Raw genomic sequence first — 23,514 nt, forward strand, 5'->3', positions numbered from 1 at the left:
GATTGTTTCTCAACCCTGTATCTCCCCCTGCAGACATGTTTTATTTGACCTGCAAAGTGTTTTTTGTCTTTTTAATTGGTGGCCATATTTTAAAACCAGGAGATGTCACACGAAAATATGTTTTTCTGGCAACTTCTATTCAAAAGGCAGGAGCTCTAGAAGCCCAGGCCTGCATTCCTACCTGAGACCTTCAGCTGATCTGAGAAGCAGCCATACCCCTGGGTCAGGTGCTCTCTGGTTCACCACAGGCCTCACCACTCCCTACTGTCTCCCCTGCTACCCCCCACCCCAACCTGCTGCATCCATTTAAGCTATCTGAGAGGCAGGCCTCTGTTGGTGTTGAGTTTGCAGCTCCTGATACGCTTCAACCGTGGTATTTTATCAGTGGGAGAACAGGAGACTTGGAGTGAGCAGTGACATGGCCGAGGTGACTTATAAATTAATGGTAGAGTCAGAATTGGAACTCGGGTTACCGAACCTCAGCCTTGAGTCATGATCATGATTCTAGGGCGTCTGTTTCTCGGGTAACCCCTTCATGGCACCACTGTGCTGAGTGCATCCTGGCAAGATCTCCTGCAGGGGTTGGTCTTACCAGGGAGACATAGGGTGGAGCAGAGGAGAGACCTTTAAAGTATGTGCAGTTTTGGAAGAGGGCAGCAGACAAAAATAAGTATTTATGGCCTGACCAGGAGAGCAGCTGTGGGTGCTATAGTGATTGAGAGCAAAGCCCCTGGGATCAGTGAGTCTTCAGTTTGAATCTCAGCTCACCCACCTTCTTGGCTGTGTGTCTTTGGGCAAGTCACTTTACCTCTCTGAACCCTGCTTTCTTTGTCTGAAAAGGGAAGGTAGCAATTGTACCTACCTAAGAAGTGTGTGGAAGGATTAAATGAGATAATACATGTAGTAAAACACGTGGTAACATTTGAAACAAATGCAAACTAACTCTACAAATTATCATCCTTGATGTGTGTTACTGAAAGAGCTGAGGCATGTCTGGGGGCTGGAGAAGGGTCTCTATGAAACCAACCCTGACCCTCAAAGCCTCCCTCTGAAGTGTGTCTCCCCTCCCCGGCAGATCCCCATCATATAGCCCATCGCCTGTCAAGAAAAAGAAGAAGAAAAGTTCCAAGAAACATAAGAGACACAGGTACTGTCCTTCCTCCTCTGCAAATAAACAGGGATGTTCCCGCTGGGGTGAGGGTGGAGGTGACAGTGGATGGCACTGCAAGGTCGTTTGGAAGCTTATCGTTTCATTTATTAAAAAATCCTCATCTATGTGTTGTCGTGTATTTGTATCTCGTCTAACTTGGGACTCTGGTTGCAAGGACCAGAGGCCCACTAATGCTAACTCAGGCCAGAGGGGAATTTGTTCTAAGGAGACAGGAATGTCTCAGGGACCAGCCAGGCCTCAGTGAGGGGCTAGAACCGACGAATGGAAAGCTGACACAACCCAAGCTGGGCCCCCTGGTGCACACGGGGACGTGGAGTCTGCACCCTGTTCCTGTCTCTTCATGTTGCAGACCAGCCACAGGAAGACGCTGTATCTCTCGGTCTTGCTCCTTATTCCAAATTCCCAAGGAGAGACCTTTCTGGTTGGTCCAACTATGTCCTAGAGAATGGAATCCTGTGAAACATGGCTTCTGGATCGTATGCCCTTGTGGACAGTGGTTAAGGGGCATTAGGAACTGGACACACAGTCCCAAAGGAGCTCACTATACACCTGTGCATGTACACACACACACACACACACACACACACACACACGCACGCACGCACGCTTATGGGGAAAAATAAAAGACAGGAAGGCTATGCACCAGAGGTCTCAAATCTGTGGTTAATGGGCCAAGCCAACATTTTATAATTGAAAGATTTCACTATACAAAAATCAAAGTTTTCCTGCTCCTCTGTAAAATCAGAGGCTGTCTTCATTGGACCGGTTTTCCCACAGGCAGCCATCAGCTGGAGCTGAGGAGTTGCTGTGTGTTTAGACAGAGCGGAGGTGCTGCACTGTCCCCACCTAACCTGCTCCCCTCCATCTACACACGTTTACAGAGCTTGTTTGGCCCCCTGGGCTCAGAGAGTGTGAAGCTATCTTTGGAAGTTAAGATATTTGCTGTGGTTGGCTGTGGATGACAGGGAAAGAGCGGTTTATATTTTATTTTTGCTTATCTGTATCTTCCAATTTTCCTACACGGGTGGTGGATTATTTGTGCAATTAAACCATCGCAGCAGAACAAAAGGTAAGAGGTCATTTGGGTTCCCCTCCCCGCCGCATCTCACCCTCTCATTCGAAGTAGCCCCCGTGTGGCTTTCCCCAACCCAGGGGTGTGGTTGCCTTTCAGCCCTTGTGGCCAGAAAGGTCTCAACTCAGTTTGGCCTCACCGATTATGTCTACCAGCTGCCCAAACACGTCAGCTGATGCTCTCTGAGTTTGTGCTCAAGACAAGGTGTGGGCAAACCAGTTGCAAAATGTTGCTAATTTGGTGTTCGAAACTTTCCCAACACAGAGTCCTTTGTCGAGGCAGGGCCTGCCTGTGACCGCAGACTGCCGTCTCGTCACCTTCCTATGCTGAGCAGTTTGTCCCAGTTTAGGGGTTGCATGGGAAGCAGGAGCATTTTTCTATATGGATCTTGGGAGCCAAGTGGCTTCTTAGTCAAGGGCTCTTCTCATGGGAAGGAAACTAGGCCAGAGGGTTGGAAACAGGCTTGCTTTCTGGGGGCTACCAGTGGCCCAGGGGTTGCTGGAGGTTTAGAGGGAAGAAGGACCACGACATGGGGAATTAGGAGGGGGAAATACAAATGCCGGTTCTTCCCAAGCCCTCATCTACTGAGCATAGCTCTAATTCTAGTCCATTTTCTCCAAGTTCCTGAAATGTTTGGTTAGTGATGGTTGACGTTTTGGAGCTGGGATCGAGGGGTAGAGGATGCATTGAGCTTTTTTTTCTCCCTTTCAATTAACTAAGGCTTCAGGGTTTAAAATATATATATATCCCATTTTTCACATCTATTTATTGAATACCCATTGTGTGTCACAGATTAGGATTCAGGGCCCTGAGAACAGAGCAGCGAGCAGAACCCAGTCCCTGCCCTGAAGTTGCTCACGTTCTAGTGGGGAAAATGGTAGTCGTATTATGCAGAAGTCTGTACCTTAGTGAGGCTAAGCTCAGAAGCTCACCCAGGGTTTGTGGGAACAGAGAGGAGGCACCAGACCAGCCTGAGTGGATTGGAAAATGCTACAAGGAGAAGATGACATCTGTGTGGGGCTCTGAAGAATGAATCGGGCTTACATAGGTGAAGCTGTGTGGCCCTTGGCAACTTAACTAACTTCTCTGAGCTTCAGCATCTTTGTTAAATGGTTGTTAATAGTACTTCACAGGTTTGGGGAAGAGATTGAATGAGATTGTATGTGAGACATGCTTAGCACGGAGCCTGGCCACCAGTAAAGAGTTCCACGTGTGGAAGTCGGTTGTCCCATGAAGATGAAAATGATGATGATGATGATGATGAAGCATCCACAACTAGTTGAGAGAAAAGACCAAAGTGAGACTTGGGGAAGAGGCAGAGGGACTCTCTTCTGGCCCCTCATGCAACCTTTTCCAGGACAGGCTTACTGACAAATTTGGGTGAGGATTGAAACTCTGGTAGGTTTTGACCTGGAAATTCAAAACGCAAACCAATGTTTCCCATATGACCTTCAAATCTAAAAGAGGAGGAGGATTTGCTAAGTGTCCCGGTCCCCTTGTAGCCTGATGACAAATGCACTGATACATCCGTCCCAGGAAAAGAAACTTCAGACTCACATTTATTTTCTTCCCTCCCTCCCTCTGTTCCTTTCTTCCCTCTTCCTTCCTCTCCTTCACTCCCTCCCTGTCTCTCTCCTTTCCTTCCTCCCTCTCTCTCTTCCTTTTTTTTTTTTTGCCCTCAATTAGGTCATTCTCCAAGAAGAGAAGGCACAGGTAAGCATCTTGTTGCCTCTGGCTGCCTGCTTAGCTTTCTGCTTTCCTAACCAGGTTTAAGCAGCATCTAGGGTCAAGCTCTCTGCTTCTACCTCTGTGTTCACGCCCCCTTCATCTTCCTGGGCCTCAGTTTCCTCTGAAATGAAGGCCATGATCTGGTTTCCCTGAAAGTTCCAAGCCAGACTTTCAATTTCCCCCAGGCCAGATGGTTGCTGCCGGACCAGCTCCTACCGATTCCTCTCCCTGGCCGGTCTCGCCACCCGTGCCAGAGTCTGTTTGTTTGACTGCTGGTTGAAATCTTGGGTTGGGGCATGTAGAGAAGCATCAGCCCCAGTCACCCCACCAAAGCCTTCCCAGATCCTAGCCAAGGGACAGAGGCCGAGTGCTAGAAGCACAGGGTGAGCACAAATAACGCTGTCACCTGTGGGGTACTCACTATAAATTAGATCCTGTGCTAAGCCTTTTCCATGCGTGTGTGTACGTAATCTCCATTAATCCCCATCACAACGCTGTGCAGTGGGTATCCTTATTATTTCCATTTTACAGATGAAGAAACTAAGACTCAGGAGGTGTGGCAGGCATGTCCACAGACACACGGTCAGAAGGTAGCAGAGCCAAAACTCAAACCCAAATCTGTCAGACAGAGGATCAGGACACCCTTCTGCAGCTTCCAAAATAACAATAGCACAATGCCAGCAGCTGACAGAGTGCAAAGGCCTTTCATTCATTCAGTTAACAAGTAGACACTGATAACCAATGTCATCCATCCGCTCAGCCCAACAGCTTGAGCAATGGCCCCATTTTAAGGGCAAGGAAACTGGGTCTTCAGGAGGACAGGTAACCTGCCTGATGTCACACAGCAACTCAGCAGCAGAGCCAGGATGTGAACTTGGATCGTTCAGTGAGGTCCTGGGCTCTCCACCTCCCAGGCTGAGTCCCAGACACATGTCAAGGTGCGATTTCAGTTGGATGAAATCAAATTTTCTCCTCCCCAGGACTTAGGTCAGTGATGCGTTCCTGGTGACCCTCTGAAGCCGGTCTGGCTTGAACTACCAAACAGTGTTCGCCCTCTGGGGCCTCTATTTCATGATGCTGGGACCCTGAGTCATCATTGTCCATTCTGCCACACCCCAGTACTGTGACTTTAAAAGAAAACAGATACTTGAATATTCACGAGCAGAACGTTTCGGAATCTGCCAAACTTCATGAGGCTTTAGAGCAGCTCCCTGGATATTCCATTCTTTTCTCTTAGAAATTGATTGAACAGCAGTCAAGAGGAAGGGCCCTGGGGACCCATGGTCTGGGGCCACTTTCCAGCTCACCTCTGTGATCCTGGTCAAGTTTCTTAGCCTGTCTAAGGCTCAGTTTCTATTTCTGGAAAATGAGTGCTTATTAAATGTGCCACTGCCCATAGGTTGTAGGGAGAATGAAATGAGATTATTGCCAAAAGGTATTAGCACAGCGCTTACTTGATAAGAAAGCCTCAAAGCATGGCAGATATGATTACCTTTGCTACTGCTGTTATTATGAAGCTACCAGAGCCAATCTCAGCATCCTCCGTCCCCCATCCGCAGTCTGTACGTGTGGGTTGGTGTGTCTAGCTGAGCCCACTGGGTGAAAACGTTGGCAGCAACTGCTCTCATCTTAGAAATGATCAGTGTCCATTCCCAAACTGCCTGAATCTAGTGACCACCGTGTGTTAAGCATTTTGACTACTTTGTCTTTCGCTAGAATTTTGCATCTTTCAGTTAATTGGCCATTTCTCATTCAGCTCCTCCAGCCCAAAAAACAAAAGAAGGGAAGAGAAGAGGCACAAAAAACAGTAAGTAGATCCCACCTGCAACGTACTCTCCAGCTTGGGGAGGTGGGGGACTGACCTGTGAACAGCCAGAGGGTTAGAATTGCTGAAGAAATGGGGACCGGGAGAGGAGGGTGGGCGGGCAAGAGGGGAGAAGGAAGGGGAAGACAGAACTGTGTGTAGACCTGCAGTTGTGGGTTTGGCATGCATGGGTGCATAAGGTTGTGTATGTGATGTGTGTGTATGCATGTGTGTCTGTGTATGCATGAAAGTGAACGGTGTGCATGTGTGTGCCCATTGTGTGTGAATTCTGTGTGCCTGTGTGCGTTGTGTAACGTTTGTACGTGGTGCGTATATGCGTAGCGTGCACTTTGTAAATAGTATCTGTACATTCTTCCATCGTGCAAACATTTGTGTGCAATGCAGGTGCATAGTGTGTGTGGGGGGTGGGGTATATATCTGTGTTCACACGAATGCATATGTGTGCCCTTGCTTATGTGAGCATGAACTTGAATAGCATGCATGTAGGTGCCCTGTCTGCTACTATGTGCTAGTTCGGTGCCCTTGGCGTGTGCACCGCTTAATCTGCTTGCATTACTCATAGGGAGGGTGCGGGATGGTTTTTACCTGTGCACGTGTGTGCTGTGTGTGCACAGGTGGGTAAGGGGGCATGATCACATGCGTGCACACGTGTGTGTGTACATGTGAGTCCCAGCCCCAGCCTCTGGGCTTAGAGCATGGAGATATCAGGGGAGCTCCTACCTCCGGCCTTGGGTCCCAGCTGGTTCACGGTTTATAGCTGGTAGTAGAAATACAAATCAGCCAGTGCTGCCTGAAGAGTTCAGTTCCCAGCCAAATTAAAAGTAAATTTGGTTACAACCCATCTACTTTATACCCTTGCAGATGTTAGTGAGTGTGTTTTCCAATCAACCAACATTTTATCTCCCACCAAGAAGCTTCTAAAACGAGAATCAAAGGCAATGGGATGAAAGTCAGTGGGCTGCTGGGGAGGGAAAAGAGGAAGCAGGGCGTGGCGCTCAGCTTTGCCGGCCTGAAGCGCCTCCTCACCCAAGGTCAGTGCGAAAGAGGGCATTTCAGGCACCACCACGGGGGCCTGGGGAACGCTCCAGAAGGAAGCAATAGAGCTGTGAGTTAGCTCAGGGAAGAACGTCCCAATCATCAAGCTTGTTCAGTTCACGTCAAGAGGCAATCATTGGTCATCTGTATAGAGTGTACGCTCACGCTAAGCACAGACAGAGCCTGTTCTCAGAGACTTCAGCATGGCTTGTCCGTGGAGCTGCGGTCTAGACAGTCACTGAGCTGGGGGCTGCGCCCAGACCCCAAGAGTTCTGGGAAGATCATGACAGAGGCACGGACTGCCTGCCTGAGGGCAGCAAGGTGGCCACCCTGCCCAGCGCCAAGAGTTGGACGAGTCTCAGAAATCACTAGCAGGACATAAAAGAAGGTTGTGAAAGCCAAAAAACAAGAGTCAGGAGAGGGAGAAGCAAGAAACATAAGACACCCCTGAGATCAGGTGGTTGTTCTTGCCAAGATCTATGGTTAGTTAAGGCGGCTTTTAAACAGGGGACCGCTGGAGTAACTTACTTCCTCTTATTCAGCATCCCTTAGAGAGGCCCTAACAGGTGTCAGGCCCTGTGTGGGGCCTGAGGACAGAGATTAGACAGATGTGCCTCCCGGCCTCGAGGAGCTCGCAGCAGGACACCGGGGACAGATGTGGGACAGGTCACAGCACAGCAGTGGCAGATGGAAGCCCTGGGTGAGGTGGGAGCCTGGGTGCAGGAAAGAGGGTGTGGTGGTGAGGGGAGGCTTCCTGAGGGAGGGGCGGCTTAGGCTGGGGCAAAGGATGGAGGTAACCATTCTAGGCTGCAGGTTAGGCAAGTGGTTTAATCTCTCTGTGCCTTGGTTTCTGCATCTGTAAAATAGGAGTAATAAGAGAATCCACTTTGTAGGTTGTTATGAGGAGTAGATGAGTCCATTTAAGGAAAATGCTTAGAACCCAGTGCCTGGCAGGCAGTATGTGTTAGAGACGGGTTACCTACCATCACCATCATCATCACCATCATCACCATCCCCATCACCATCATCACCATCATCCCCATCATCACCATCACCATCATCACCACCATCATCCCCATCACCATCATCCCCATCACCATCATCCATCACCATCATCACCATCCCCATCACCATCATCATCATCATCCCCATCATCACCGTCACCATCCCCATCATCCCCATCATCATCACCATCCCCATCACCATCATCACCATCATCCCCATCATCACCATCATCACCACCATCATCCCCATCACCATCATCCCCATCACCATCATCACCATCCCCATCACCATCATCCCCATCATCCCCATCACCATCCCCATCATCCCCATCACCATCACCATCATCACCATCCCCATCACCATCATCACCATCATCCCCATCATCACCATCACCATCACCATCATCACCATCCCCATCACCATCATCACCATCATCCCCATCATCATCACCATCATCACCATCACCACCATCCCCATCACCATCATCCCCATCACCATCACCATCACCATCATCCCCATCACCATCACCATCATCACCATCCCCATCACCATCATCACCATCATCCCCATCACCATCATCATCACCATCATCACCATCACCACCATCCCCATCACCATCATCCCCATCACCATCACCATCATCCCCATCACCATCACCATCATCACCATCATCCCCATCATCCCCATCACCATCACCATCATCACCATCACCACCATCACCACCATCACCATCACCATCAACACCATCACCATCACCATCACCACCATCACCATCACTACCATCACCATCACCATCATCACCATCACCGTCACCATCACCAGGGCATCATAAAATGTGGGAAATGTGTGAGCCAGAATACAAGCACCTCGGTGTTGCTTGAGCCTTTCAAACAAGGGCTCTAGATGCCAGGCAAGGAGGCTGGAGAGCTAGGCAGAGGCTGGCTCCTGAAGGTGCTTGGGGTTCAAGGTCAGAGCTTGGACTTGACATGAGGACAACGGGAGGGCTTTAAACAGGGAAGGGATATGGTCTGATGATCACATTACCGGAATCCCTGAGTCTTTTGTTGGGATAACCAAGCTACCTCACAATAGAATCATCTCTAACTTCCACTGGCTTCCTGACTTGGCCCAAACTATTGACATTCCTTGTACATCCTCAGTGACCACTGCCACTGCTACTGCTACTTCTGAGTCATCATTACTATTTAGAGAAAGTTGAAGTAACATGTTATAACACCAGTTTTAGTGGCAGTGGTAGTGTAATTTTTGTTGTTGATGATGTTTGTAACTCCCTCTGCGCGTGGGCTTTTGACTCCATGCTAAGAATCCAGACTTACCTTTCCAGGGCTGAGGTTACAGATTGGCAGCCCAAAGGCCTAATGGATTCTGCAAATGTGTTTTGATAGCCCCAAACTGTGTCTTTTTTTAAAAATGAGCTTCCATTTAAAATAGGGATAATTTACATAAAAATCTCAACTTCTACATTCACTTGAAAAATTAGAAGATACAGCACCACGGCACTATTCTGGAGACAAAACACTTTCTTTAACCCATGCCCTTCGGTTGATATTTTCTGAGTGCCTGACTGATTCACACATTACCATATCTGACTGGTTCGTGAAACCGTCAGAAATCGAGACTCCTGCCTCAGGCGAGGGAGAGGTGATGTGTGCAGGTGACGATTCTGCTCCCAGCAGAGCCCTGGGGGGCAGGCCGTCTCCCCCAGACGACCCCTTTCTGCTCTCTTGTGTTAGGGACGGCCGGTTACACAGGCGGGAGGCGGGGGTGACGGAAGGGGCCGGTCGGGGGAGATGCATGACCTTGGGAGAGACAGTGACTCCGGTGCAAGAGAAAGACGTGTGTCACAAGGTCAAAAACTCTCTGTCTCTCTCTCCTCTGATTGGTTCCTTCTCACCCTCCACCCGCCCCAAGATCGCGAAGCCGGCCCCGAAAGTCTCACCGCCACCGTCATCACCACTGCCCCTCGCGGTCCCAGAGTTCGGAGTCCCGCTCCTCAAGCTGTGACAGCAGGTAACCCCCTCCCTGAGGCACCTCCTCACCCCGGCATCTGCCCAGAGCCCGTCTGAGACGCGGTCACCGTCAGCTCTGCCTCCCACTGTCACTGTCGGGGAGGCCGCTTTCCCAGCAGAGGGGCGCCCCCGCCTCGCACTCAGGCTGTCTGCGCTTCCCTGTAGAGAAGGGGCTGCAGACAGATGGACCCGCTGCCTCCACCTACAGGACTTGCTAACACCGTGCTTCTGTGTCCAGGTGCTGAGCACTCTTCCTGATCCCCTGTGTGATCCCCTCTACAACCCTACGAAGGAGGCACTATTGTCATCCCCATTTTAGAGATGAGGAAACTGAGGCACAGAGAGGTTAAGGAACTTGCCAGGCACTTAGCTACTAAGTGACAGAGGTTAGGACTGAACTGGGGCATCTGGCTCTGCACTTGACTGTCTCTCACTAAGGGTTGTTCTAAGCACAGAGAAGCTAAGTGACGTATGAAAGGCCACACAGCACAAGGTACCTAGCTCTGAGGCCCTTCCGAGTCTGGTTTCTCCTAACCTGGAGCCTCTTTACGCTGACACATTGGCTGCCCCGGCCTGAGAAGAGGAAGCGGTTCTTGTGGGTAAGGAGAACAAGAAGAGGGAGGGGGCTTCGTTGATGCTGGCGTTTGACATTGTTGAGACCAATGGGAACATCAAGGGCCCCCTGATGGTACCAGGCCAGCTTCCAGATGTCAGAGGCTCCTTTATTCTTTCTTAAGTGCTTCTCACACTTGGCTACGTGGCCATGTCACTTGGGAAGGTTTAAAAATCTCACTGTCCCGGTCCCACTGCATCCCAGTTAAGTCAGAACGTCTGGAGGAAGGAGGAGGAGGAGGAGAAATATTTACCGAAATTCTACTCTGAACCAGGCGCTGTGCTGCCACTGCAAATACATTCTCTCTGTTAATCATCCCAATCACACCATGAGCTAGACCAGAGCTTCTCCACTTTGGCTGCACTGTGGTCGCTTTGGAAGTTTTTAAAAATACCAGTGCCTGGATCCCAGCTCCACACATTCTGATCTAATCCAGATGAGGTAGGTCCAGGGCAGCAAGATTTTTAAATCTCCCAGGTGATGTGAACGTGGAGCCAGGTGTAAAAGCATTCGAAAGGAGAAAGCAGCCCCTGACATCGAGTACTATAGCCTTGGCGTTCCCACTGGACAGCAACAGTTTCAGAGGACATCACCATCACACAAGGCTGCTCTGTGACCCTGAGTGATCCAGGCAAAAACAAGACCCTTCTGCAATCAGGTCCGAGCCCGGAAAAAACAGGAACTTTGTCCAAAACCCAAAAGTAACCCAGCATCTCTCCATCCTGGCATGTGTGAGCGACTGCTGCTTCTTTACCAGTTATAGCCTTGACCTCAGTCTAGTCTCCCCTCTCTCTAGGTAAGACTGATGAAGACACCCAATCAGAGAATTACCTCCGCTTTCTGACACATCCAGTCCGGGTCAGAGCGCCAGCTCCTTGCATGCTCCCCAGAGGCCCCGACCATATGCTCATAATAGGTTCTCGCTAACACCCTCGGACGGAGACGTCCTCCACTTCCCCGTGATGTGCATTCTCTGCCACTGCAGGGAGCAGTGACCACGCTCGTTCAAGTACAGGGTACCCCCGGTGGCCTTTATCTGGAGGGTGTTGACACACTGAGCTCAACTGCATTACAGACATTTACAGCTGAGAAACCTGCGTGTTGGTGGGCAGAGGGGTCCGAGCAAGGTCGCGGAGACGGGCAGAGCTGGCACCAAGGCCCAGGTCTGTGTGACTCAGCCTGAACCCTTCACCTCCAGCCCAGGCCTGGGCTGCAGGGCGGTGCAGGGCCTGCTTGCTGACTCTCGGCGCACCCCACTCTACCTTCTCCGAGGCTTACCTCTTCGGGAAAGGGCTCACATCGCAGCCCCGGCCCCAGCCCTCTTTCTGCTGTCACATCTCCCGCTGCTGTTGCCGCCCGAGCTCCCCAGTGCCTGTTGGGCTGAGAGACTCTACAGCAGGGGTGGGAGCAACCTGAGAGCTGGCCCTCGGGCCACACACTCAGTAGAAAAGTGACCTGGAGGCCGCAGAGCAGAGAGGGACACTCCAGCGCAAGAACCAGAGACATTGGTTCCCACGGGGACCCTCGTTCCACCACTTACAAGCTGTGTGACCTCAGGCAGGTCCCTAAACATCTCTGAGCCTCAGCTCTCTCATCTGAAAATAAGAAAGTAATATCTGCCCTGTGTATGCCTTCAAGTTGTAGAGGGGACTGTGAAAGCACCTGAAGAGGGGCTTACAAGTGCTGTGCAAATCCATAAGGTGTTATTTGTATCACTACTGTGACTCAGAGCTAACAGGTAATGCAGAGTCCAAACACACCCTTTCTAAGGAGTCAGAGATTCCTTTGGTTTCCACTGCAGACAGGCAGCCAGATCTAGATGTGACAAGCTTGCAGAAGGCATCTTTGTTGTTTTTGTCAGATATATTTTTTTTAAGTTTTGGGTGACAGTCAATAAGATGCCTCTATTTCACAGATGGTAAAGTCACATACACAAAGACACACAGATATAAGCAGTTACATTTATAGACAAACACATGAAAACACAGATGGACACACACCCAGACGTACACACAGTCACAGACACAGGCAAGCAGACAGACAATCACACAGGCACATAAAGGACAGTAAACTGAATCAAGATAGGGACCCTTTCTGTCTTCACAGCTGCATCCCCAGCCCCCAAAGCAGTGCCAGGTACATGAATAAACATTTGTCAAATGAACAAATGAGAGAATGAATGAATGGGTGGGTGGGTGGGTGGGTGGATGGATGCACACGTAACTCATACAGACACACCCAAACGCACTCTGTTGTCCTCACATCCTATTGGTCCTTCAGTCACCTCTCTGCCATGCTCCCCGTCAAAAGACCCTCAGGTTTCTCTCTCCCGCACCCAGGCACCGTGGCCAGTCCCCCGAGGAAGGGCGGAAGTCCCGCCGAAGGCACTCTCGCCGCTGCTCCAAGACCTTCTGCAAGGCCAGCCCTGAGGCCCGGTCCAGCCCCCCGCCCAGCCAGCCCCTCCAGATGCTCAGCTTCCTGTCGGCCAGGGGTGTAGTAAGTATTCCACACAGCCTCCTCTGCCAGTCTTGGCCGTGACACTTGGAGGGGGTGGAGGCACAAGTTCAGGGCAGTGTGTGACACATTTTAATTCAGTTTCGGGCAAATATCCAGCTGGTTTCAGACCTCCTTATTGATTAACCAGATGGTCATTCACCAGCCTTTGGCAGCACTCGGCTTGGCGGCTTGGGAAGTGGGGGCTTGGGGGGATGGGAAAAACCTGAAGCCCCTGGCTCTTTATCAGGGGAACTTCAAAAGTACATATTGGCCTCCAGAGTGACATCTGCAGGAAAGCATGTATGAGACACCACAGGAGGTTTCTTTGGGGAAGAAGGAAAAGAGGGGGTCTTTGAGGCAACAGAGGTACTGCAGCTTTGCGGTGAAGTCTGCATCTTTGACATCTAGGCTGCAGCACTGACGAGCAGCTGGGGTTTGATTTCACCTTTGTAAACTTGGCCTTGAATGTATACGAGAATTTTCCTCCAAGGAGCTGATAGCACTCGGCCTCTCGTGTCCACACAAGGTCTCAGGGAGTTGAGGACGCAGCTGCCCTCACTAGTCCCTTCCACAGGTGGTTCAGAAAAGCCAATGCTCAGAAAAGTCAAGGTCTGGAGTGAAGCCACTGAGTAAAGCAAGAGCGAATCCAGTCGAGAAACCGGGCCTTGAATGGGATCACGCCACAGTCCCTCAGGTCAAGAAGGAGGGCTGGAATGCAGCTTCAGACAGTTCGATGCCAGGAAGTTTCCTGAGCAAGGGGTTTGGAGTTGGGTCTGAACTCAACTTCCTAGCTGTGTGGCTTTGAGAAAGTCACTTAACCTCTTTGAAACTCAGTTTTCTCATTGGTAAATTTGAAATAATATCACTTCCATGTGGGATTGTTGGGGATATCCAATAACAGAAATTATGTGAAGGCCTTCTGTAGACTCTAAAGGGACAGACACACAAATAGGAGGAGGTTCAACACAGACGTACCCTATGCTTACAGCTAACAGCTGGGAAGGGACCTGTCTCCTCTAGCTAGGCGTAAATCTGAAAATTTCAGAGAGCTGCTCCCTTAGAAAGGATGAGGTGGAAGTAAGGAATAGCTCAGGGGTTCTTGCTGAGAGGTCAAGGAAGAGAAGGTGATGATAAACACTGGTTGGGTCTGGTTGACACAATAGTTATATCTCCAGTGCATTCTGGGAAACTCTTCTTTACCAGTAAAGGCACCATGTATCACCAAGGTCTACTTTTGCCCAAATCTTCTACCTAGCTGGAACAATCCACAACTCACCTCGGGGCCTTCCTTTGTAGAGATACCTGTAGTTGTTCAGTATTTGCAGATGGTAAATGCTCACCTGCATTCTCCCCTCCACAAATGTCCTATGAAAGGTCTTCCCAGTAAGGCAGAGAGTCCGGAGGCCTGGGGGCAAGTCTTGGCTTGGCAGGACAAATCCTTTTACCCCTCCCAGCCTCAGCTTCCTCAACTGGAAAATGAGCATGATTATCCCATTTGTGTCCCAAAGGAATTGTTGCAAAGGTAGAAATAAATTTAAAATACAAGCAATAAGAGGTGGAAGAATGGTTTTAAGTTGGTAAAAGCCACCCAGTCTCTCTGGTCATGGTATTTATAGCAGCCCATTCGGTGGCCCTACCTGACCCTCATTAAAAAGTACCATTGGGGGCTTCCCTGGTGGCGCAGTGGTTGAGAATCTGCCTGCTAATGCAGGGGACACGGGTTCGAGCCCTGGTCTGGGAAGATCCCACATGCCACGGAGCAGCTGGGCCCGTGAGCCACAATTGCTGAGCCTGCGCGTCTGGAGCCTGTGCCCCGCGACGGGAGGGGCCGCGATAGAGAAAGGCCCGCGCACCGCGATGAAGAGCGGTCCCCGCACCGCGATGAAGAGTGGCCCCCGCTTGCCGCAACTGGGGAGGGCCCTCGCACGAACCGAGGACCCAACACAGCCAAAAATAAATAAATAAATAAATAAATAAATAAGAAAATCCTTTAAAAAAAAAAAAAAAGTACCATTGGGAGCAGCTGGCTTGTGTTCTCTCACCTGGGATGGTTTCCTAACCAGTCAGGTCCAAGGTGTTTCAAAAAGCCGAATGTTGACTCCCCCCCACCCCAAAATTGTGGTCCTCCCACACCAGTGAGTGAGGTACCAGATTGGCTATTGGTTCTTAGGGCCCAGCCGCTATTGGAAGAGCAGAAAGCTCATCCGTACCTAGAAGGCAGAGGCCTTAAGAGCTCACCTAACCCAATACCCTGATTCCAGAAAGAGAACCTGGACTCACAGGAGAGAAATGACTTCCGTGGGCTATGGCAAGTCGGAGTTGTTAAAAACATGGGACTATGATTATGTGGTCAAATCCTGGCTGCGAGCTGGGGATAGTTACCTAAACCTTTTTGAGCTGCAGTTTCCTCATCTGTTAAAAAAAATGCAGATAATAAACCTCTTCTTCAAAAGCCTTGTTTTGGGGACAAAAGCAGAGTAATTTTGTAAATAGTCGAGCCCAGTGCTCGGCACAGGGGCAAAAATCAGCAAATAGTAGCAGGTGTTGTGATGAAAACATTCCAAATGCTGGCTCTGTATTTTCCAACTGTGGAATCTTGAGCAAGTTGCATAAACTCTCTGTGCCTCAGTTTTCTCCAAATCTGCAAAATGAGGATAATAGTAAGGCCTACCTCATAAGAGGAATGTTGTGAGGATGCAATGACTCAATGTGAGTAAGACTTTCAGACTAACAGGCGAGTGGTAGGTGCTAGGTTGCTGGCGGTGGATAGAAGCAGCAGCAGTATTAACAATGGAAATAGTAATGGTAGTAGCAACAATAGTAGCAGCACTGGTAATAGTAGTGGAGTCATAATAGTAGAATGGTTCCAGGCCCAGGCTAGTCTGTGGATGAGTTGAGACCACAACTAGAACCCCTGCTTCCCCTGCTTTCAGTTTCTTCCCATCCTCAGTGGCAGCTGCAGCCCAAATGGCTAGCCCCACCCTGCTCATGGCTGCCTGACTCCTGGGGCATCAGACGCACCCCAAGTCTAGTCCTCCGAGTGCTCTCCATGCTGGGCTCTTTCTCATCCCCTCTCCTGCACAGGCAGGGATGGAAGAGGATACCAGGTTGGACCAAAGGTTTTCCAAGAGTCCTGGCCCCGAGATTTTTTTGAGCTCTCTGCTGGAGAGAACAGCACAGTCATGGTCACTGAGTCACCTATTCCATCACTTGTTCAAATCTACCAGGTACCTACTAAGCATCTATAAAGGGTCAGCTCTGATGTGGCTCTCAGGATCCAGTGAATAAGAAACAGCCTGTGCTTTCTTAAAAGGAAGACAGACAAGGTACAAACTGTAAAAGACAATGCACAACAGTGAATGCTGAGATGGGGCAGGAGGTAGGCAGGCAGGGAAGGGAATTGGGGTTAGGGTTAGGTTAGGGCAGAGGAGGTGACAACTGAGAAACTAGCCAGTGGAAGCAGGAAACGAAGGCTGGAGTCAGGATGGAGAAAGAATTCCAGGGCAGGAGATGGGGTTCTGGGGGTTCTGGAGGTGAACAGGAGCCCAAGCGTGAGGGGTCTCCTATGCCATGGTTCCTGCCACACTCCATGGTGGGCATCCCATATGCAGAGCTCTTTGAAAATCAGGGACGGGCACATTACATCAAGGGGGCCTGTTTGCATACATGAATATGCAGAAGTGGGTTGTATCTTGTTAAAATCCTAGCTGGTGAGCTAAAGATAACCTGAAGCCCTCTTTCTTGGTCAGAGCCCAAATCCAAATGGAGGGTCCCAAGGAGTGAATCCTTCATGGCCTCATTCATTCCTTATCTACACTCAGTCAACTCTGTTCAAGGTGTTAAGGAGACAGAGAGATGAATAAACAGGCTTCCTGAACCCCAGAGCTCACCATCTAGCCGTCAACAGAAGGCTGCAATACAGTAGGATACACGTTGTCGTTAGGGCTGAGACTGAGTCGGTGAGCACTAGTACTCCTCCATTGTTCAAATATTCAAATACTTGCACACCAGTTGATAAATAGACCCTGTCACCACCCACCCCCCGGTCAACAAAGCCATCCCTTCCCTCCTCTGGTACCTTCTGGACCTTCTCACAGTCCAGCAGCTAAACAGTGATACCTGGCAGCCCTTCAGTGCCAAGGCCAGCTACCTTCAGATGGGGCAGTACCCACACTCAACCGGTTGTTGAATATTTTGAATATCACCCCTGGAGGTGACGGAAGCAAGTACAATATGTAGGAGGACCACAGAGGAAGGACCAATGTCTAAGAGATCTTGGTGTCTGAGAGGACTTTACAAATAAAGGAACATGTGAGCTGGGCTTTGAAGGATGAGTAGGAGTTCACCCAATTGAGATGGCTATATACCACTGTGTGCCAGGCACTGTCACATACTTTACGCAGTTGTTTTTTTTTTTTTTTCTCATTTGATTCACAAAACAGTTCTTTGAGGTAGGTGCCATCATTATCACCATTTTTCAGATGGGAAAACTGAGGCTCAGAGAGGTGAAGTGACTTAGGTAGGTAGCCCAATAAGTAGGAAGGGGAGCTGGTTTGAATCATGGCTTGTATCTCAGAAGCTTACTCTGATAGCCAGAGGACCTATTGGATGACAGAGAGGTTGGTGGCTCCAAGGTTTGGCCACGCCCTGTCCTGTAGCAGGGGGTCCTCTGTGAGGTCTATCCTAACTGGAGGGGGAATCTAAAGGGGGCTGATCAAGACTGAAATTAGACCCAGGAGAGGGCAGTCTTCTCCTTTCTCCTCCTTCTGCCTCTGTTGAGCCAACAGCTGCCACATAACCCTTGCCAACAAAAACCTGCACAGGTACGGCGCAAAAAAAAAAAAAAAGGCAAAACTTGGGCTCCGTAAAAGGGGACCTCATGAAATTTGTCAACAGGAGGAAGCAGGAGGCGACAGTGATGAAGACAGGAGCTTTAAAGCAGATTCGGATACTCCAGAGTTCTTGATTTCATCTCCCTATGAGACTGGGTAACAGCCATAACTCATGCTTCCTGAGCACCTACTATGTGCGAGGTGCTAGGCTGAATTCTTTACATGTGTCATCTCATGCGTTTCTTATAATAGCCTTTCAGCGGATCTTCCGCTAGTATCCTCATTTTACAATGAGGAAACTACAGCCTAGAAAACTTAAGTAAAAGGCAACTGTTAAATGGAGAAGTTAGGATTCCAACCCAGAAAGTCTACCCTCAGAATCCAAGTGCTTATTAATTACTTGACTTCCCTTGTGTCATTTCACTTTGCTGGGCCTCTGTGTCCTCATCTGTACCTTTAACTAATAAGCATACATACTGCACAGAGTGGCTGTGAGGGTGGAGTGAGATAAGGTATCCATTCATTTATAAAATATGCATTAAGCACCTACTATGTGCCAGGCACTGGGTGAATAGCAGTGAACAAGACAGAGAAGATTTCTGCCCTCATGCAGCTTCTGTTCTATGAGCAAAACTTAGCCCGATGCTTGGGACATAACACTCAATATACAGTAGTTGCTAGTGTTATGATTTGTCATCATAAATTAAACTTGCTCCCAGTAAAAGCATACATGATGTTTCTGAAGTATCTCTGGCCTCAAAAAGCTTAATCATATGCAAGATCTCAGGTGAACGTCAGAACAACTCTAGGAGAATGGCAGGCTATGCCTCCTATTTTGCAGACAGGGGAAGTGAGGCTGAGGGAGCGTGTGTGGAGGGTCCAGCCTTCCCGCCTCTGACCCAGGTTGTCACGTACATCCTGCAAAAGTGAGCTCTTGCTCAGACTAGGAGACTCACTAGTCCAGTGCCATTCGTTGTAGTTTAGAGAACAAAGGGACTAAAATGCGGAAGAAGGGGGCCATGAGACTCAGGCATTTGTGGGACAGTTGTCCTTTTTAAATGGAAAATGGAATAGCATTGTCAACTTTTACTTTTGCCAAGCAAGGACAGAAAAAAGAAAACCACCATTTTCTATAGTGAAAGGGACATTTACCATCTGAAGAGGAAGAATAGACATGGCCTCAGAAGAAAGGATGAGACTTTAAATCAAATGCATTTCGTTGGATGAAAAACTCATTCCATTGAACTTTTTTTTTCTCATTTCAATTTGGACTGGTGAAAATTTTGCCTGACTGGATCCATGTAGAAATTTTCAAGAAGAGGTGGGCTGAGGGCCATCAAAAGGGGCTTCTGAGAAATGATGAGGTTGAAGCTGCTGGTCCCCTTCAGCTTCCTGATGGAGGGAAGGAGAGACATCTGGCCCCAGGCCCAAGGTCAACATCAGTGCACAGCCCTGTGGGACCACCCCAGTCCTAAAGGACTTTGTCATCTTCCCAACATCCTCAGCAGATCCCTGTCTTTCTCCATTCCTCCCCCTCTCTAATGAACTCCTAACAGGTCAATGAATCCAGTCTTCTGATGTCTTCGTAATTAATGTGCAGAGGAAGATGAACAACAGTGAGGAAAATAAACTTAGTGTCTTTGTGAAACAAAAGGTTTAAAAAAAAAAAAAAAAAAAGGAATAACCAGAACCCTCTAGCTAAAAGCTCTGCCATGCAGCTCTACATTCACATGAGAATTTCCAGTCCCCCATATGGCAGGGAGGGAAAAAAAATTTATAGCCATCTCTCTCCATGGAGCCATTTGAAGCTCAGTAAATGGACTTGTTCAATTTAATTGGAATTCTCTTCTTGATTGTATTTTTGTAACCTATTAGGCTGTGCTGCCTCTTGATCTCGGAATTCAGCCGAAATTAAATTTTGAAGTGTAAGTGAGAGGTTGCCTTTTTCCCCCATTCTTGATTAAATAATGATTTGAAACAAAAACAATAAATAACAGTGCTGGCTTCCCTGGAGGGCTGAGAGAAACTCCCAGTGAAACACCAGGAGCTGGAGTTCATGGTGGGGGGATTTAATTACATATTAGAAAAACCCAAATGTTGACGCTGAGTGTATTAAGGAAAAAGGAGAATAGGCAAGCTTATGAGTTCAAAAGAAAAAAACAAACAAACTGGAGCTTCACATTGGCAGGGGCTAAGAGAATAAAGGGAACGTATTCGTTTGTTTTCTCCCAGTGGCCATGAGTTTGTGAAAAACAGTTTGTCCTTAAAAAAATCTGAGATTGGCAATCCTGACCCAGAAGGGAAAAGCTTGTAATAGCTCTGGGGTCTGGATATGGCTTCATGACTCTGTCTCCTGGTTCCTTTCATTGACAAAGTCCAAGAGGGTTTGAAAGGGCAGAGATGGGGAAGATGGAAGGGAGAGATGAAACATACAGGCTGCACTGTGTTTGTGCTGCTTTCAGATAGATCCGGGTAGCAGCGAACACTTAGAACAGAGGGTCACAAACTTAGCTGTCTCAAGGGCCAGGCAGCTAATAGATATAAGCAACAGGGAGCCCATAAGGCCTGGGGTCAGGAGAGCTTGTGCCCCGTCCAAAAGGGGCAGCTGCAATTCCTCACAAGCCAATTATCACCAAGCAGGAATGTCGACTCAATCTTGCCAGATCCTCTTATTTTTCAGCATGAACTAGAAATGGGCTCTTATGTGAATCTGCCCCACTCTACAATGTTGAGAGTTCATTCAAATTTATTGTCGACCATAAATTTGTTTAGCTGATAAGTGGGCTATAAAAAGCATATCTGAAACAAAGTATAACTTGGCCCGTCAGTTTTCCAGTGGTGGTTTGGGGTGTTGAGACAGATGCTGTCCATTTATATCCCCTCCGCCTCCCCACTTCACACACTGCCAGCTTCCAGCTTCCAGGTAATGTTCTCTGGCTGCCAAAGACCACTTTGTTTGGCTGGGTGGCAGTTTGGACCTACTAGAGAATTGACACCCTTTGGGTGCAGCCTTTAACCCATGAGTGGCAGGGAATTGGTGTATAAATATCACAGCTCCCTCGTTGGTTGGGATTAACTCTGGAGCTGTCTCCGCCTTGGCTCCCAGGGTGTCCTCCAGAAGCCCTCTGTGGCAGCTGGCTCGTTCTCGCCCCTGCTCATTGCCCCCACTCTCCTACTGAGATTCCTTGCCCTCAAAGAAACTGCCAGCACTCAAATTCCTATCTCAGTTTCTAGGAGAACCATATGAAGACAGGTGTATTTCACTTGGTGATTAAGCAAATCTTACAGGGGCTGAATTTTTGTGCCAAGCCCCAAAAGTAGGCCTTTGTGAAGACATAAAAAGAAGGGCAAGTCTGGGATGGAGGAAGGGGTCAGAGTGGACCACAGAAGAGAGCCCTGGTATGAGGGTCTCAGGTCTTAGACAGGGGTCCCGGGTACCATGAGGGCATTGTTCCTGGACAAAAGTGGGTCTAGGATGACTCCTCCCAGCCGGCCTCTTGAGGACCGTTTTGCAGCTAAGCTGGGGATACAGGGGCAGAGAGCAGTTATGTGCATAGAAGAGAAATTTCCAGCAGATGAAGAAGAGCTCGTTAAAGACGACTTGTGAGTGGCCTGTTACCTAAATGAGGCGGCAGGGAGGAGCACGGGGGAGCCATCCTATCATGTCAGCGGCCAGTGGGCAACAGTCCACATCCTCCGTGGCGGAGTGGGAGTGAACATCTGGCGAGGAAGGAGACACTTAGAGACGGGAGGCGAGCGCACAGAGGCCTCTGTCGTCTGCCTGTCATAAAGTCCTTGACTTATGAAGGTCTCCCCTGCATTATCACGGCATCACTCGCACATGCGCGCACACGCCCGCACGCTCACACACACCCCGCAGTCTGCCTTTGGCCCCCCTCCATTGTGTCCAGCTCTCCATGAATGGAGAGCTCTGGAGAAGGAGGAATCTGAGGCTAAGAGGCCATTAAACGATCCAGACATCCCTACTGAGTTTATGAAAATGTTTCTATCACCTGGAAACAGAGATAGAGCCCATCAAGACTGGTAAAGACAAAACCAAATAGAGTTCAGCTGAAGGAAGCAGGAATGAAAGTCTTCGGGCCACCACCCCTTCCCGCGGCCCTCAAAGTAATCCTTAAAGCAGATCAAATAGGGGGAGAAGATTTGCGTCTCCAGGACCTGCTAGGCATGTCATGTTATGCTGGTTGTGCCCTGTCCAAGGGTGACTGGCCTTGGAGTTAAACCCCACCGACCCACCCTTTGTCGAGCCAGCTGTGAAAACCGATGTGGGGCTGCTTCAGTCCAGAGAAAGGTGTATCTTTTTTCTAACTTGTCTGGCCAGAGTGGGGCACCATTTTCGAGTTCCTGACCCAGGGGGAACATTGTTCTAGCACCCGAGCAAAGTCACTGCACGGGCCAGCAGCCCTGTTGCGTGCAAGAGGCCAGACCCAGTTCGTCTTTTAACCCGACCTCCCAGAATAGCAGAAGGTGGAAAAGGAAGTAAGGAGACCCAACACCGCTTGTCTCATCCGGATGGCTCCTCGGGTCAGGAACTTCTCACCTTAGCCCGGAACTTATGCTGTTGAGCATGTGTAGGCTGGGCTCCTGTGTGCTTTCTCTGAGGGTCCTAGGTCTGAGGAGGGCCAGGAGGAAGAGCGGAGGGCATTCCTTCTCTTTGCCACTGGCCTGGACCTAAAACTTGATTCTGGAGGGTCTCTCTGGCTCACACGCCCAGCCCTGAGCTGGTCTCAAGACCCCAACTTTCAGCCCATCCAGATGGAGACAGGAGGTAAAACAAGCAATTACTGCCCCCTCACCCCAGTAAGAGTGCTGTGGCAGACAGAAGCCACTCATTTTTGAATGAGTGAATGAATGAAAGAGTGAATGTTAGAATGAATGAAGTAGAGAGTTTTGTGCTGTCCTGGCCTGGAGCTCCGAGAAGGCTTTCAAGAGGAGGTGATATGTAAACTGGAAGATGAATAAATTTAGCCATGTGAAGTGAAGAAGAGGGGAACAGTGTTCTAGGCGGAGGAAATGGCATAGGCAAATGGCCTGGGGTTGGGAGAGCAAGATGTGGTGGTAGAACCAAGAAAACTTTCTAATCGATTGGCCGAAGGTCGTGGGGGCCAGAGTCGGGGGCGGGTGTATGGAAGAGATGAGGTTTGTGAAGGACACAGGGTTGAGCTGTAAAGTGTCGACACTGTCACGCATGTCACAGAATTTAGATTCATCCAAAGAAATGGGACTTTTAAACAAGCAGGAGAGGTTGATATTTTCAAGCACCAGGGTCAACCCAATGAGGACATTCCAGTAGCACATTTATCTCTGTTTTCTGTGATGATGGAAGAGCATGATGCCTTCGAGAGTTCTCAGTCCTGATCACACAAGTTGCACGTGGATAGTGGTCGTGGTCAGGTAGCGACACTCTGAAAGTGTCCCTGTGAGCTCAGGATGTGGGGTTGAGAATGTGAAAAAGGCAAAGTCCCCTTCTCTATCCACTAGCCCCAAGGGGCCTTATGTTCAGGAGATCCTTCCCCCTGGGGACTCTTGATGCACCAGGACATATCCTTTGAAATTAGTAGTCAAGGTGGAAACAAGCACCTGGGCAGAGCAAGGCCCGGACTGGATGCCTCCAGGTAGCAAGCCGTAGGGTAATGGAAACCGTTGTATTCATGGTCCAGCCTGGTTCCCTCCAGGAGGGGCGCAC

General features: G+C 49.3%; 1 protein-coding gene across 2 annotated transcripts in view; it reads left to right on the plus strand.

Annotated features, from left to right (window-relative positions):
- SRRM4 (serine/arginine repetitive matrix 4) overlaps nt 1–23,514 on the plus strand; it is a 168,768-nt gene that overhangs the window by 125,047 nt on the left and 20,207 nt on the right. For both annotated transcript variants that reach the window (XM_057527383.1, XM_057527385.1), the window contains exons 4-8: nt 1,076–1,147; nt 3,930–3,956; nt 5,728–5,778; nt 9,769–9,867; nt 12,819–12,975. In XM_057527383.1, the coding sequence (XP_057383366.1) occupies nt 1,076–1,147; nt 3,930–3,956; nt 5,728–5,778; nt 9,769–9,867; nt 12,819–12,975 (406 nt within the window). The remainder of the gene's footprint in view (nt 1–1,075; nt 1,148–3,929; nt 3,957–5,727; nt 5,779–9,768; nt 9,868–12,818; nt 12,976–23,514) is intronic.

Source organism: Balaenoptera acutorostrata, chromosome 13, assembly GCF_949987535.1.
Source record: "Balaenoptera acutorostrata chromosome 13, mBalAcu1.1, whole genome shotgun sequence".
Classification (NCBI taxonomy): domain Eukaryota; kingdom Metazoa; phylum Chordata; class Mammalia; order Artiodactyla; family Balaenopteridae; genus Balaenoptera; species Balaenoptera acutorostrata.